This window comes from Cherax quadricarinatus, chromosome 40 (genome assembly GCF_038502225.1).
Source record: "Cherax quadricarinatus isolate ZL_2023a chromosome 40, ASM3850222v1, whole genome shotgun sequence".
NCBI lineage: Eukaryota > Metazoa > Arthropoda > Malacostraca > Decapoda > Parastacidae > Cherax > Cherax quadricarinatus.
Window position 1 is genome coordinate 9,942,255 of NC_091331.1, and position 17,941 is coordinate 9,960,195.

Genomic DNA, 17,941 nt, shown 5'->3' on the forward strand with positions numbered 1-17,941 from the left:
GTTAGCCAGACTTGAGCCCTGGACATGGGAAGAGCAGTGTCTTCACTCTGACAGAGTGGTGGGATGTTACAGTTGGAAGGCAATTTGAATGTGGTGTCAGCACACTTCTGGAAAGATGGTGATTGAGTGAATGGTGGCGAATGTGTTTTCTTTTTTGGGTGACCCTGCCTTGGCGGGAGATAGCTGCCCAGTTAAAAAAAAAAAAAAAAAAAAAAATCAAGATATTGATGTGATCTGTATTTCTGATTCTTTGTTGCCACTAAGTTGAGGGAATAGGGGCATGTTAAGACAGAAAAATATCTGGTATGATCTTATGGCTTTCTCTATACATATGTTATCATGAGGTCTGTTTTAGATGTAGTCCTCCACATTCCTCCTCTTGAATAATGGTTTTATATCCATCATTAAACCTTCTATATTTATAAATCTTTCTTCCATTCTTATTATAAATCCTCTCCAGATTTTTTTCAACACATTGGCCACATCCCACTTGAGGCAGGATGACCTAAAGATAAAAACAAAAGTCCTCTTCAGATATTCAAACATTGTTCTGTATATTGGAGATTAAAAAGTTTTAATGTGGTTAATTTTTGTATCTTCCCACTGATGAGAATATAGAAATCATTTGGAATTCAGTAAATTAATTTTAGGTAGTAAAACCATAAAAAATTTTTCCAGCATCATACATATTTTGTTATGGAAGTTTTTGTTTTTCCCACAAAATTGTTGTTTTCTTTTTCAGCTCAGTTAGCGATCAGCTTTGAGGACCTAAAAATTAAGTGTACAGAGCACCAAGAGGAGTTGAATATTGATTTACGTGCCATCAGTGTAAATGAAGATAACGAAACTCTGACTGGGCCATGGAAGGAGAAGAAAATTACGTGCCATATACCAGGTAGTTACAGTTATGATCGTGTTCCTAGTATTTTTGTTAACCCACAGATTACTTTAGTTCAACTTCCATCAAACAATCAGTACAACACAATCTTTAACATCCTGAGAGCTCCTTATGTTGTTAATCAGCAGGGCTCATTGTTGAACACTGACAGTCTGCAACAAGATCCTGTTATGAAGGATGATACAGAGACGAACCTTGAGACCATTGAACAGGTAACACCAGGTCTTGTTAACAACTGGCAGACACTTCTGGGTAATAGAGTTAATGAATTGAGTTGGTTATCAAATACCAATGCTAGAATGCCTGTTATGAGTAGCGATGAGACGAGACAGTTATTGCTTAAGGGCGGAAATAAGCGAGTGCATCCACGGTATTGGAGTGGAATACTGGGAGATAGTGAACCACAGTGGAATGATGTTCACTTCACCAGAGGACTCACAGCTGGTCAAATTGAAAATCCGATTTTATTGAATAGGGATTTTACATGGAGACCTTGGCCGATGGTTCAGCTTGGTAGTATAAATGTGCATAATACTGATAATTTCTCTCCACTGAAAAAGAATATACAATCTTCAGCATCATCAGTAGTAATGTTGCCACAATATGGCTTCCAGCTACCTATAGTTTCAAAGAATAGGATGTCATTGGAGGAAAATCAGTCCTCTGATGTTAGAGCTCAGAATAATATTAAAGGAAATAAAGGTTCACATCACAAAAACAGTCTTGATACTGGAGAAAGATCTCTATTTCGTGAACTTGAAGCTGGTCATCATGACATTATCAGTCAGGAAAACCCAGAGAAACTGGAGATAAGTAATTCAAATTCAAATTGTCCTCTGATTGAGCTTTTGAGAGCAAAAGGAGTGGAAATTAATTTGACCACCTCCAATGACAAATTTGAATTAAACGTAAGAGGACATGGTGGGCTTAATGATCTCCTGCAGCGAATGTATCATAATTCTCAGGCTCGTGAGACTGTATTGGATGTGACAGAGATTGAACCCATAATGACAAATAAATTAATGGTTGGCACAGGTAAAGACACAAAAGAAAATACAAGTAGAAAAATCATAATTGATAATGATAATGACTTGCTTCAGCAACACACCTCAGAGCCAAAGGAAAACTCCACTGTTACAGTTCAAGGAGATCATACAGTCCTAACTATTTTGCCAAACTCTAGACATACCAGTACAGCAGATCTTACTTCGACACACAGTATGGAAGAAAGTACTCCTAATCCTAATTTTCAAAAAGACTCCCCAGTTACATTCAACTTTGATTATATGCACATGGAAAACGAGACTGACTTAATAAGTGTGCCATCATCTTCACCCACGAGTGGACAGATAGACAGCAGTTCCCATGCTCATGGTCAACCTGAATCAGAATTCGTGCATGCTGAGAGCATGATTGACCCTCTAATGCCGAAGCAGGAAAAGACAAGAAATGGCACAGAGTCTGTTAAACAGATAGGACTTGAAGCAGCTACAGAAGCAAGTCGTTCTCGTAGAAGTCCAGAAGCTCTTTCTAGTGTTTTGATTAAAGTTCCACTAAACAATCAGTTGTCTGATAAAGATCATCTTCAAGGAAGGCATTCTTCTTTTAATGTTAATAAAGTCCAGGAAAATTTGGAAGTAAGCAGTGGAACTGATAAACAAATAGTGCCAGTGATTGAAAATATTACTGAGTCATCAGTTGGTAATGAAAATACAACTTCGTCAAAAGATGAAGAAGTAATAGGAGAGTCAGTAATGATGCCAGATTTAGAGGATATTGACATGGGACACCAAATGATGGAAAGTTCTCATCCTAGAGTATCCACAGTTTACCACTTAGGGTTAATGGGTTTATTTGATGGAAATGTTGGCAAAATTGCTCCCCTTTTAACTAATAGACACACTATTACACTAGCTGAATCATTATCTGAAGCAAGCAGTAATATTTCATTTACTAGTAATGTAATTTTGAGGCCTAGTTCACTGCCTGATGTTAACCTAGAACCTGGAGGAAAAGAACCTCTCTTAAATATTGAGGTCAATGGTCATCAAAACAAATTTGTATCCAGTAAAATTAGTTTTCAGTCAGATTGCCCATTTGGTGATCTCTTGGCATCGCAAGATACCAAAATTCATGTTAATACTTTAGAGGATGGAGGATTTGAACTGAAACTTCAAGGAAATGGTAGTTTTTATGATCTCGTTAAACAAATATTTCATACTTCGGATGCCATCACAGATAATTTGGAAAGAAATAGTTTTGAAAAGGAAACTACATCTTTGAATAACTTGATGAATAGTGCTATAAAAAAGAGAGAGAAAGTTTTAAAAGTACATGTCACTGATAATGCCAGTAATGACTCGGTAGGGGAAACAAACCTGCTTGATAATAATAGTGGACTTCCAACTGCTGCTTCAGCAGATGAAAATTCCTATGTATTTCATGCTCAGGCTAATTCATCTGATAACTTAAATACAGTCGAACAGTCTCTGATTACTGAACAGTTTCATAAAACAGAGGAACAATTAAAAGGAGTTACAACTGAGGCCACAATGCATTCCTCTGCATCTGATATATTGCTCTTAAAACATACAACTGGCAGAGAAGTGATAAATGAAACATACATGACAAGCACAGAAATGACTCCTGGAAAGCAGGAAGAAATTTAGTTTACTGCTGCAGGAGAGCAACAAGGTTCATATCATGAAATAATGCTTTCTTCATTGATGAATAATAGGTCAAAAAAGACAGATTCTATTATTAATGCATTTTCCCATTTAGATTTGACACACATTTTCACTCACAGTAAAACTTCAGAAACTCGTTCAGCTAAGTCAAGTAATGAGACCTTGACAAAAGAGAGCACAGAGGGTTCAGTGAGTACTACTGAACCAAGTAATGAGACCTTGACTACAGAAAGCACAGAAGGCTCAGTGAGTACTACTGAATCAAATAATACTTCGACAACAGAGAGCGCAGAAGGCTCATTGAGTACTACTGAACCAAGTAACGAGACCTTGACTACAGAAAGCACAGAAGGTTCAATGAGTACTAGTAATGCATATTTGCTGGAGGATAATGGAACAATCTCCTTTGGCACTCTTCAGACACACAATGTAGAAGAAACTACACATCGTAGTATACAATCAGAGAGCACAGTATTGACCAGTCCAACAAACAATCAAAATTGAGAAATAATACAAACAGATCTTAGATATAGCATAAGTTATGGGAAATATATGGTATTGAAAAACATTTTCAAGTAAAATCTTCATGCACTCTGTTCATCTTAGAATTTTATCTGTGATTTTTTTTGCTAGTTGTAGTACAAGAAACAGGACCAGAGATGTAGGGAACAACTAATAGGACAATGAGAGAAAATTCCACAGGATTTTCTCTGTCATTGATCAGTGCTCATTACACTTTATTAAATCTGACATGACATGGTTTAAATTATGCTTAAATACTATTTTTCATTGATTTCCTGTGAGAAAGTGAAACTGAATATTTTAAGAAAATAATGCTTCTTTAAGATAAGTCTGTCAATAAACATTAAGAATTTGTACACTAATAGTGGAGTTTAGATAAACTTACTCAGCTGATCCAAGCAGTTTCTAATAACAAGAAAAAATGAGTAAATTCATCTTGGTCTACATACATTTTACATGATTAATGATGGTGAACTGTTCTCATGTGCTTAGAAAACTCTTTCATTATAACCAAAGTAGTCTTAAGTAATTATTGCCATTAGTATAAACTTTAGTAATTGATACTGATGAGTGGTTTAAAGATGTGTGAACAAAAACTAGGACATATTTATTAGAAAACTTTTTGATCATAATATGTTGTTCAAGGTCCCAGAAATGAAATGCTCTCTATTAAATATGTCCTAGTGTTTGATTACATGATTTCTTAAACAAGCCAGTTATTACCAGTGCGAACTATTTGTAACAGTTGGCATTCACTGCTTCCTTAAGGTCCTGAAATCCCCCCCCCCCTCTTTTTTTTTTTTTTTTTTTTTTTTTTTTTTTGGTAGGTAGGTAGTAATATTTTGGTTCAACCACCTCCCTGGGAAATATTTATTGTCATTGCCAATTATATATAACAGTTGGCAATCATTGCTTTGTTAAGGCCTTAAAATCCTCCTTTTTTAGTAAATAGTAATTATAGTGTTGCAAACCACCACCCCCCTAGGATTTTGGGTGTGTGTGCATGAGAGATGTCAGGCTTAAACAAACAGTTAAAATTTCAGTGATAGCTTTATTGGGGAAAGAGAGGGAGAGAGCACTGTCCTTTGTTCAGAGTAATCACTTGTAATCTTAGGACTGTACTACTGGTTATCATTGTTGTAACCCTGCTCAATACTATTTCACTAATGACAATGGTATCACTGTCACAGCTCTTCATGAAGCTGTCACTGATAATCACCATATTATATTTTCATTTTCTCACTACACTATCATTAACCTTGCAACACCATCACTAATTATCACTATTATCGCTGCTGTTGTTCATGACACTAATTATCCCCTTCCTATAGCTGCAGTTTCTCACAGCACTGCTACTATTTATCACTTTTACAGCTTGGTTTCTCACAACACTGTCACTATTCCTGTATTATAGTTAAAGTTTTTGATAGCACCTTCACTAGTTACAGTACAGATCCCCAGAATTGACACAATGGCCACACTGCACATGGTGTTTCATGCTGTCTGCTATTCTTTGTTGGGCTAATGATAGGTGACTCCCCAATGACTCACCCTATTCTGCCTTAGATATGGCAGAAAACTTAATGATAGGCTAACTAAACACAGATAATGAAAGTAATCGAGATTACTCCATCACACCTATCACGGCTAATAATGACTTGTAGCTGCTAGCAACTACCCTGTTGGCTGAGCCAGTCATTGTCATGCATTCAGATGGTGGCTCCTCCAAAGTCCTGCTCTTTGTATGATTGACTTAAATTTGATCAAGTAATCAATTATCATTGCATTTGTAACAGTATTATTGTAGTTGTAATTTAGTGATTGTACTGATTGCTTTTGGAGGTTGTTAGTGTGTTGGAAAAGTTACTTAAGGCTTTATGAATAAGCGTTTGATTAAGGAAAATGTTGTGAAATACTGTGCTGTAAGCTGCTTTGGGTACTACATTGCATGAAGTTTTGTGGACATTTACAGTATTCACCCTACTGTATAGTGCCAGTGTCTGATTTTTCTTATGGGATTTTGTGTGTGTGTACTCACCTGTTTGTGGTTGCAAGTGTTTGTGTTTTTTTTGTGTGTGGGAGTGAGAGATGGTGGAAAAATTAATGGATGATGTATTTCATGCTTATGTTTAAAAACAAAAACAGTGTTTACATATATGAGCTTTGTGTTTTGTGCCAATGGTGGATATGCCAGTGTTGTAAAACTTTGGTATCTGTTTTGAGTGTAACTGTGATCTTCAGTTCTTTAATTTGATCTTAGTGGAAGAGCATTACATCCTGCACTTGCAGGTTTTACATAACTTTGTCAGCAAATTTTTTTTCCATTGTAAGAATAGCTTCTTAAATGTTTAAAAATCTTGTATGTTCAGTGTTGTATAATTTTACTGTATTTTAGTTCCCCGAACCTAGATTTAACATGTGTTAGTGAATTAGATATAATGAGCTTACTACTGCTTATTGATATATACATACATTATTATGTTTTTATTGTCACTAATGCTTTTCTTTTGTTTAATTTTATTTATGCACAATAGACTTTTTTAGGAAAAAATGGACAGCATTTACTTTTAATCTCATTGTTTGCTTATAAATATATGTTACCGTAATAATATACATGAATTAAGCATAAACATTCTTGATTAGAAGTCCCTTCATATTCTTTTTGCTGCCATAGTCATGTAATCAAAACTGATATAATTTTGTGTCCTAAATTTGTCTCTGCCATACTCATGAGAGCATACACATCAGTGTTTATTCTTATACCAAATTGGCTGTCTCCCACCAAGGTAAGGTGGCCTACAAAAAAAAAAAATATTCCCCATCATTCATTCAATAGATGTTTTGCCAAACTTGTTCATACATCACAGTTCAAATAACCTTAACATCCCTCTCCCCTCCTTTAGGGTTCACCTTCAATACTTAAGTCTGGCTAACTGGTTTTCTTGTATCCCTCTAATAATGTTACCCTGCTCAAACTGCAACAGCATGTCAAATCCCTAAAACCACTTATTTCATTTTCTCTGATCTAATGTTTTTGATCATGCTTGCTGGATGCTCAAGATCCTACCATATAAAACTTTCTAAACATTCTCCCTCCAACCCTTCCTGGGATGAACCCAAACTCCTCCCTTCCATGCCAAATTTATACTCGCTCTTGGTCATCTTATTCTGCTCTGTCCCATAAATATAATAAAGTTCTACGCCATCTCTAAACGCCAAAACTGTCTCAACAATCCCTCCTTTGTCCACTAAGTAATATTTTTCATAATCCCACACCACCTTTCTAATTTCTGTCTTGAATTATTTGCATAATAATCACTCCACACATTATTCTCAAACATGACATCCCAATTCCCTCTAGCCTCCTCGTTGATGTAACATTTAACCCTTTGACTGTTTCGGTCGTATATATACATCTTAATTGCCACTGTTTCGGACGTATTTATACGCGTAAATTCTAGCGGCTTGAAATCAAGTGGGAGAAAGCTGGTAGGCCTACATGTGAGAGAATGGGTCTGTGTGGTCAGTGTGCACCACAAAAAAAATCCTGCAGCACGCAGTGCATAATGAGGAAAAAAAACTGACCGTTTTTTTGGATTAAAACGCCGACTTTGAGGTGTATTTTCGTATAGTATTTATTGTTGTATTCTCATTTTCATGGTCTCATGTGATAAAATGGAAAACATATTACAGAAATAGAGATGATTTTGATCAGTTTCACGATGAAAACTACCTTGAAATTGAGCTTCAAATAGCGGAAATGTTCGATTTTTACCAATGTTCAGGAGTAAGCAAATCACACCACACGTTCAATACACGTCAACTGGGGAGTCTAATATTCTTTCACTAGTACACTGATATTATTTATACCATTTTTACAATAATGCAGTAGTCTGCATAACAGTAAATTTTGTATTTTTTGTATGAATAAAAAATCAAAATAGAAGGCAATAGTAACATAAGAGGGGCCTAGAGATGCGACTAATGAACAGAGGATATGTTATTTTAGTGCCAAGAATATCTACATTATTTATTCTGGACCCTATTTTGAAATTGGCATCTTTTTTAATTTGCATGAAATTGGCCAAATTGCCAATTTCTGACCACTTTATTGGGTAGTTCAAATCGGTAAATGGGCAGTTTCTTGTACTCAACTGATAGAAAAAAGGGAGTTCTAAAGAAATAGCTATGAGTTTGGTCAACTGGAGCAACAGAATTGGTCAAAAACAGGACTCGAAGTTGGCGAAATTGCTGATGCGTATGTGTCGCCGAGACCGCTAATTTCGCGGGAGCGTAATTCCGTGAGTTTTCGACCAAATTTCATACTTTTGGCATCATTACCATCGGGAAAAGATTCTTTATCATTTTATAAGAAAAATTTTTTTTTTTTTCCCAAAAATTTTGCAACATAGAATGACAGTTTCAGAAAGGGGCTTGCGACAGCCAGAGGGTTAAAGACCATACTGCACTTCCATGTCAGAGGGGTGCTACCACTATACTCTTGTATTTTTTTTCTTTCATATATAAACTTCTTTCTCTCCATACACACCTCAACCCTCCACCTGCCTCTTCCACTGCCATCTGTTCTTTGTTTCTCCTCGTGTTTTATAGATCCATCTGCCAACATATCCACTCCCAATTTTTTTTCAATAAACTGGCCATATTCCACTGAAGCAGGGTGCCCCAAAAGGAAAAAAAAAGTTTCTCTTTTTAACTTTAGTAATGTATACAGGAGAAGGGGTTACTAGCCCCTTGCTCCTGTTATTTTAGTCGCCTCTTACGACATGCATGGCTTACGGAGGAAGAATTCTGTTCCACTTTCCCATGGAGATAAGTGGAATTAAACAAAAACAAGAACTAGTAAGAAAATAGAAGAAAACCCAGAGGTGTGTGTGTGTATATATATGCTTGTACATGCATGTGTAGTGTGACCTAAGTGTAAGTAGAAGTATCAAGATGTACCTGAAATCTTGCTTGTTTATGAGACTGAAAAAAGACACCAACAACCCTACCATCATGTAAAACAATTACAGGCTTTCATTTTACACTCACTTGGCAGGATGGTAGTACCTCCCTAAGCGGTTGCTGTCTAGCAACCTACTTCCTAGGCCACTCCCAAATACTTAGCTGTATTCACTTCCTCCATATGCCCTCCTTTCAGTTTGATACTCAGTTTTTTATTGCATAAAGTTTTTGCTACTCTCATCTTGTTTCTTTTGACACACGTACCTAAACTTATCTACCAACATTTGCAACTTTTCTTTGGTATCTCCCAAAAGAACTGGGTCATTGGCAAAGAGCAAATAGGACAACTTCCACTTAGTACAGTGGTTCCTTGAGTTATGATATTAATCTGTTCCAGAAGATATTTTGAACCTTGAAATTATCGTAGTTCAAACCCCAAAATACATGGTTTTGTGGTAATTTGTTCCAAGACCCCAGAAATGTAACTTTTACTTGCATGCTCACAAATATAACTTGTAAGTGCTGCATCTCCCTTCATCTGCTTCTCTCTTTTCTACAATAGCAACAGTCTTTCCAGCTCTATGCTAATTTCTGTGCCTTTTTCACTAGCTTAAATTCATCAGCCACTTTAATATCCTTTATAATGTCTTTTTTGCACAGTAGTAGTAGAGATGGCTGATTGTGGAAAGGCATACTCACACCAGTGCATTAATTCTTACTCCTTGTTTGATATTCAAAGAAATTGCCTGTTTACTCTGCAACTTTAGGGACCGTGATGACTTGGTAACAGAAGATGGTGTAATTAAATCACAAATATGTATCGTATCAAATTTTTTATTGCAATTCAAAATTAAATTTCTTTGAACGCAAATTGTAACTGAAAATATTTGTAACTCAGGGGACCACCGTATTGGATTTATCTCCTACTCCACATCTCTTTTAAGCATCATAGCATTTACTTTTTACAATCCCATCCATAAATATATTGAATGATTGTGGTGATATTGCATACCTGTCTAAAGCCTACTATTTTGGAATATTGTCCACTTCTCTCCTACCTCACTCTCCTTGTAAAACCTCTGTAACTTACATTTACATCAGCCTCATTCCTTCCGTCTGCCCTAAGATGTGCCTTTTCTAAATTCACACATGTAACAAACAGTTTCTTACCCATATCTAAGTGTTGTTCACTGACATGGTTCATTGTTAATACAGCCTCTCCTCACTTAGCAACGTACTCAATTACCGATGACTCAGAGTTATGACGGGCCCTCTGACCAGCATGCATACCTAAATAATGTATATTAGAGATGATTTCCTCTATTCTGTTTATTACAATATACAGTATACTACTGTATAAACGTTTAAAAATATACTAAAAATTTTATAAATGATGCAAAGGTGACACTAAAACAATGCCAAAGATGGTTGACACAAACCCACTACCATTATAGTATGCTCCTTGCTTAGTGATGAATTCGTTTACCGACGTGATTTTAGGAATGGAGCTCTGTCATTAAGTGAGGAGAGGCTGCACTCCCTACCCTCCCTTGCCCTTCCTAAATCTTTCTTGTTGCTCTGTAGCCCTCTTTTATATTTGTGTGTTGAAGAATTAGACACTTACGCAACATATGGGAATCTCTATTAACCCTTTCAGGGTCCAAGGCCCAAATCTGGAGTCACGCACCAGTGTCCAAGAATTTTCAAAAAAAAAATTGTTATTTTTTCTTATGAAATCGTAGAGAATCTTTTTGTGAAGGTAATAAAACAAAAAGTACGAAATTTGGTGGAAAATTGACGAAATTATGCTCTCGCGAATTTTGATGTGTCAGCGATATTTACGAATTGGCGATTTTGCCGACTTTGACTCCCATTTTAGGCCAATTACATTATTCCAATCAACCAAATTCTTAGCTATTTCACTAGTATTACTTCTATTCTATCGATTGAGCACAAGAAATCGCCAAGTCAACTGTTTCAACTACAAAATAAAGTGATCGGAAATTGTTAATTTGGCCAATTTAACACAAAGTTCAAAATATTCCAATTTCAAAATAGGGTCCAGAATGAACAATAAGAACATAAGAACATAAGAAAGGAGGAACACTGCAGGAGGCCTGCTGGCCCATACTAGGCAGGTCCTTTACAATTCATCCCACTAACAAAACATTTACCCAACCCAATTTTCAATGCTACCCAAGAAATAAGCTCTGATGTGAAAGTCCCACTCAAATCCAACCCTTCCCACTCATGTACTTATCCAACCTAGATTTGAAACTACCCAAAGTCCTAGCCTCAATAACCCAACTAGGTAGACTGTTCCACTCATCAACTACCCTATTTCCAAACCAATACTTTCCTATGTCCTTTCTAAATCTAAACTTATCTAATTTAAATCCATTACTGCGGGTTCTCTCTTGGAGAGACATCCTCAAGACCTTATTAATATCCCCTTTATTAATACCTATCTTCCACTTATACACTTCGATCAGGTCTCCCCTCATTCTTCGTCTAACAAGTGAATGTAACTTAAGAGTCTTCAATCTTTCTTCATAAGGAAGATTTCTGATGCTATGTATTAATTTAGTCATCCTACGCTGAATGTTTTCTAACGAATTTATGTCCATTTTGTAATACGGAGACCAGAACTGAGCTGCATAATCAAGGTGAGGCCTTACTAATGATGTATAAAGCTGCAGTATGACCTCTGGACTTCTGTTGCTTACACTTCTTGATATAAATCCCAGTAATCTATTTGCCTTATTACGTACGCTTAGGCATTGCTGTCTTGGTTTAAGGTTGCTGCTCACCATAACCCCCAAGTCCTTTTCGCAATCTGTATGGCTAAGTTCTACATCATTTAATTTATAAGTACTAGGGTTATGGGCACTCCCAAGCTTCAGAACCTTGCACTTATCTACATTGAACTGCATCTGCCACTTTTCTGACCAAGAATAGAGTTTGTTTAAGTCCTCCTGAAGTTCCCTAACATCTACGTTTGAATCAATTATCCTACCTATCTTTGTGTCATCGGCGAATTTGCTCATATCACTAGTAATTCCCTCATCAAGATCATTAGTTATGTTTTGAGGCTTTACAAATAAATTCCATTTTGATTTTTTATTCACATAATGAATTTTTATTCACACCAAAAAATAGAAGATTTACTGTTATGCAATACTGTAATAATTATATAAATATCATCACCATATTTGTGAATGTATATTAGACCCACCAGCTGACGTGTATTAGATGTGTGAGGTCGTTTGTTTACTCTTGAATATCGGCAAAAATTTAACATTTCCGCTACTTTGAGCTCAGTTTCAAGCCATTTCCAGTGCTAAAACCAATCAAAATCATCTCTATTTCTGTAATATGTCTTCCATTCTATCAAATGAGACCAAGAAATCGCAAATACAACTATAAAAAACATACGAAAAAACACTGCAAAGTTGCTGTTTTAATCGAAAAATCATGATTTCATTTTTTTTCTCTCATTATACACAGTGTGCTGCAGGATCTGGTTTATGTGGTGCACACATACCACATAGATGTATTCTCTCATATCTAGGCCCAAATGTACCACTCACAGTTTATCAGAGTGAGCTGAGCTCATGGTGTAGATCTACGGTTTGGACCCTGAACGTACAGCCGTAGATCTACGGGACGGACCCTGAAAGGGTTAAGGAAACATTTTGCCACACAGTGGCTTCTTCAGTCCAGTACAAAGCAGAGAGGAATAAAGAGAGGAGGAGGTTGAGGTAATCAGTCCCTCATCCTGGAATCAATGTGCTCAGTCCATCACTCTTGTACATGTACTCAGCAAGCTTATTTCCCTCTAGCTGTTATACTCTTAGACCCCTTTTCTTTTATACAAAGGAATTCTGCATGCTCTCTACCAAGCTGCCTACTCAGTTATTACAACTACCCCATAAAGTACACAGAAATCAGTAATTTGGTCAATTTTACACAAAAAATATCAATTGAAAGATAGCCCAAAATAAACAATGTAGACATTCCTGGAACTAAAACATTTCCTGTGTTCATTAATCATGTTCCCAGGCCTCTCCTATACATGTATTACACTTTTTTTTCATTTTGAATTCAAAATCACACAAAAATGGAAAATTTACTCTATTTCTTGCATAATAAAATATAACTAGAAATGATTGGTCCTGGTTTATAGTATCCCATAAAACAGACAAGGGGGTGTGCAGGGCCTTACCTGTTCTCAAGAAATTTGCCAAAAATCAAATATTTCCACTACGTAGAGCCCAATTTCAAGCTACTTCCAGTCCTGAAACCAACCAAAATCATCTCTAGTTCAGTAGTATGTCTTCTATTCTATCAATTGATACCAAGAAATAGCCAATAAAATTATATAAATCATCCTAGAAAACACCTCAGATTTGCTATTTTAAATCAAACACACAATTAGGGTTTTGGTTTTCCCATCATGCACTACTTGTGGCAGGATTTTCTTTTATAATGTGCACACTCACCACACACTCATTTTCTCATATTTAGGCCAAAATTTACTGCTTACTGCTTATCTGAGTGAGCTGAGCTCATAATGTAGAACTACACGAGGGACCTCTGGCCTCAATGACATCGTTCTACATGATGGCCACTGACAGGGTTAATGGTTCATTTTCTTTATTTTTCATTTACTACTATTTTCCTAAAATTATCTTATGTTATCTTGCACTCATTCTCAAACTACTTGATAGTTTTTAAAGCACTTTTGGCTTATTTATATCATAATAATGTCTCTTCTTGAATATTTCTGTCATTTTTCCTTCTGCTTCTTCACTGTATACTCAATAAGGAACTTTGTAACCTATCACTGATGTACCTGACAAGTAAATATGGTAGGGGAAATGAGTACATTAATTAATTTCTTTATAGAAAATTGTTTGCTGCTGCAGTTTTCAACAATACAGCTGTGGCAGTATCACATATTGTTATGGAAAAGTGTAAACAGTTGTGTTTGTGAAGTGTTTATTTTGTTAAAGTATTTCATTAAGGCGACGCACAAACATGAACACAAAATTGGAATTTGCAGAAGCTGTGTGGTTCCCACGCCTAAAACTGTGTGGATAAGTTTAAAAAGGTCCAAGGTACCAGAGCTGAAAAACAGGAGCTATGATGAAAGGTTGTTAACATTAAAGATGACTATGCAGGTTGATAGGAGATAAAAGGATATGAAAGAATTAGTAAAGATGTCTTAGTACCTGCAGCAGCAACAGTAACAGACCACAGTTGTAATATGATGAAAAATTAAAAGACTTGAAGGGATAAAATACCGGTAAACTAATTGAGTAAATTAAAAGAGGAAATAGTAAGTGCTACAATACAATCATTAAAAATGTTAAAAAAATTATATTCTGAAACAATTATTGGAAATGGGACACCACAAGCATAGCTCTGCTCCTGTAACTACAAATAGGTAATTACACAGAAAACATGTATGAACAAAGAAATAGTGTGTAATTTACCGTACAGAAAAGGTTCTTTCTTTGGCTGTTTGCATTATCAGCTCGCTTCACTCATTTATGCTATATTAGCACTGTATTTGTTTTTATAGTAGGTTTTATACAGATTCACACATTTTTGTGTGCAAAATCTGCAAGTGGCTCATGAAGTACAGTATTAAAAACACTATGCTGTATTGCTATATAATGTGAGATGTCAAAAATGGTTAAAAAAGTTAAAACTGTGAGAACAGTTGTGAGGTTGACCTTGTAAATTTATGTAAGGAAGAAAGATGAAAAAAATAAAGGTCAAAAGTGAAAGATGAGGAATTGGTAGCTTCTAAAGAATTTTTGTAAGAAATGAAGCAAAATATCAAACTATTAAGTAAGAGTGTGATGTGTCTTCACCAGTTCATGGTTTTGTGGATTATTGTCCCTGTAGCCTAGTTTTGGACCAGGCTTCCTGGTTGATGGCCTGGTCAGTCAGGCTGTTGGTGTTTGTAGCATATAGTCTGAGGCAGGAATGACCAGCTGATCAGGAATGGTTTGAAAGAACAATTATGGATCTGTAGGTAACTTGACTTATATTTGAATGGAGGGTGTTGAAAAATAGGAGTTACGATGAAAGGTTAACATTAAAGATGTCTATGCAGACTGATAGGAGGAAAAGAGGATATATAGTAGACCCTCATATTACACAGATTTATTTGGCACGTTTTGGTTATTACACTATTGAAAAATTGTGGAATATTTCCCTAGCTAGGGCCATTGCCTGGCTGTGGGTGAGACCACTGTCTCCATGGGGCTGCACCAGGCTTCAAGGCAGCAGAGGATTGCTTCACCTTGCTCCTTTGCAGTAAAGTGTCAGGTGATTTCAATTGTAAGCCCATGGTTATATCCCACTCTAAGAATCTTCATGCTTTGAAAGGTGTAGATAAAAACACCTTACCAGTAATTTGGAGGTCAAACCAGTCAGCATGGATGACAGAGGAAATATTTATTGACTGGTTTAACCCTTCGACAGTCGCAAGCCCCTTTCTGAAACTGTCATTCTGTCGCAAAATTTTTGGAAAAAAAAAATGATTTTTCTTATGAAATGATAGAGAATCTTTCCCCAATGGTAATGACACCAAAAGTACGAAATTTGGTCGAAACCTCGTGGAATTACGCTCTCGTGAAGTTAGCAGTCTCGGCGACATATACGCATGGGCGATTTCGCCAATTTTGAGCCCTGTTTTTGGCCAATTTCGTTGTTCCAGTTGACCAAACTCATAGCTATTTAGAACTCCATTTTTTCAATCAGTTGAGTACAAGAAACGGCCGACTTGTTGAAAAAAAAAAAAATTTACACTTACCTTGGAGGAGATGCTGGCATTGGTTTAGGGTGATGGAAGATGCACAGGCAGTGTATGTTGTCAGTGCTCCTATATACAGTGGACCCCCGCTGTTCGGTGGCTGTGACTTTAGTGAAATCCGACTTTTGGCAAGTTTTTTCGGCAAAATTTAGCTTCGTGGTTCATGATTGGCCTCGTGATTCGGCGACCTTCTGGTACGCGTCTGCCCGTCAATGCACACACAAAGCCAGTTTCCCGCACTATTCACACTCAGTGTGCCATTGTTTACCATCATGTGACCATCACCCCACGGGCTCATACAAAACATTTCATAATAATTCATTGTTTTTTTGCTTGCAACTGCTAAATAAGCCACCATGGGCCCAAAGAAAGCTCCTAGTGTAGCCCTTTGGTAAAGAAGATGAGAAACACGATAGAATTCAAGGAAAAACTCACAGCAAAGTACTAAAGTAAAGGAGGAAGAGAGAGGGGAGAATGTGCCTTCTGCAGTGATTCTACAATATGTATGGTACTAAAGCAGTAGGTATTGATAAAGGCTATAGCTCCAGCCAGCGATAAAGTGTAGAATTAACTGTGTAGCAAGTAAAGCGAGTAAGCAATAGAAAAACAACATGAGAGTAACTCTCCAATGTTGTTGGATGTGTATAGGACCGCTGAACATACACCGCCCTGCTATCTTCCTCCACCCTAAACCTCTGCCAACATCTCCTTCATCAAACTAACTAATTAAACTGACATCTCCAAGGTAAGTGTAAATATAAAAGTGTAAGTATAAAAGTAATTTTTTTTTTTTTAACAAGTCGGCCGTCTCCCACCGAGGCAGGGTGACCCAAAAAGAAAGAAAATCCCCAAAAAGAAAATACTTTCATCATCATTCAACACTTTCACCTCACTCACACATAATCACTGTTTTGCAGAGGTGCTCAGAACACAACAGTTTAGAAGCATATACGCATAAAGATACACAACATATCCCTCCAAACTGCTAATATCCGGAAACCCCTCCTTTAGAGTGCAGGCTTTGTATATCCCATTTCCAGGACTCAAGTCCGGCTATATAAAAATAACCGGTTTCCCTGAATCCCTTCACTAAATATTACCCTGCTCACACTCCAATAGATTGTCAGGTCTCAAATACCATTCGTCTCCATTCACTCCTATTGAACACGCTCATGCACACCTGCTGGAAGTCCAAGCCCCTCACCCACAAAACCTCCCTTACCCCTTCCTTCCAACCTTTTCGAGGACGACCCCTACCCCGCCTTCCTTTCCCTACAGATTTAAATGCTCTCCATGTCATTCTACTTTGATCCATTCTCTCTAAATGACCAAACCACCTCAACAACCCCTCTTCAGCCCTCTGACTAATACTTTTATTAACTCCACACCTAATTTCTACACTCCGAATTTTCTGCATAATATTTACACCACACATTGCCCTTAGACAGGACATCTCCACTGCCTCCAACTACCTCCTCGCTGCTGCATTCACAACCCAAGCTTCACACCCATATAAGAGTGTTGGTACTACTGTACTTTCATACATTCCCTTCTTTGCCTCCATAGATAATGTTTTTTGTCTCCACATATACCTCAATGCACCCCTCACCTTTTTTCCCTCATCAATTCTATGATTAACCTCATCCTTCATAAATCCATCCGCCTGCACGTCAACTCCCAAGTATCTGAAAACATTCACTTCTTCCATACTCCTCCTCCCCAATTTGATATCCAATTTTTCTTTATCTAAATCATTTGATACCCTCATCACCTTACTCTTTTCTATGTTCACTTTCAACTTTCTACCTTTACACACATTCTCAAACTCATCCACTAACCTTTGCAATTTTTCTTTAGAATCTCTCATAAGCACAGTATCATCAGCAAAAAGTAACTGTGTCAATTCCCATTTTGTATTTGATTCCCCATAATTTAATCCCACCCCTCTCCCGAACACCCTAGCATTTACTTCTTTTACAACCCCATCTATAAATATATTAAACAACCATGGTGACATTACACATACCTGTCTAAGACCTA

General features: G+C 36.8%; 1 protein-coding gene across 10 annotated transcripts in view; it reads left to right on the forward strand.

Annotated features, from left to right (window-relative positions):
* The window catches only part of dome (cytokine receptor domeless), a 438,464-nt gene that overhangs the window by 315,635 nt on the left and 104,888 nt on the right, over window positions 1-17,941 (forward strand). For 7 of the 10 annotated variants that reach the window (XM_070092685.1, XM_053774859.2, XM_070092687.1 and 4 more), the window contains one exon: window positions 743-3,718. In XM_070092685.1, the coding sequence (XP_069948786.1) occupies window positions 743-3,567 (2,825 nt within the window). In that variant the 3' untranslated portion in view covers window positions 3,568-3,718. Of the gene's footprint in view, window positions 1-742; window positions 3,823-17,941 lie in introns of those variants that run through there. The other 3 variants (XM_070092688.1, XM_053774864.2, XM_053774858.2) reach the window with 2 other exon arrangements.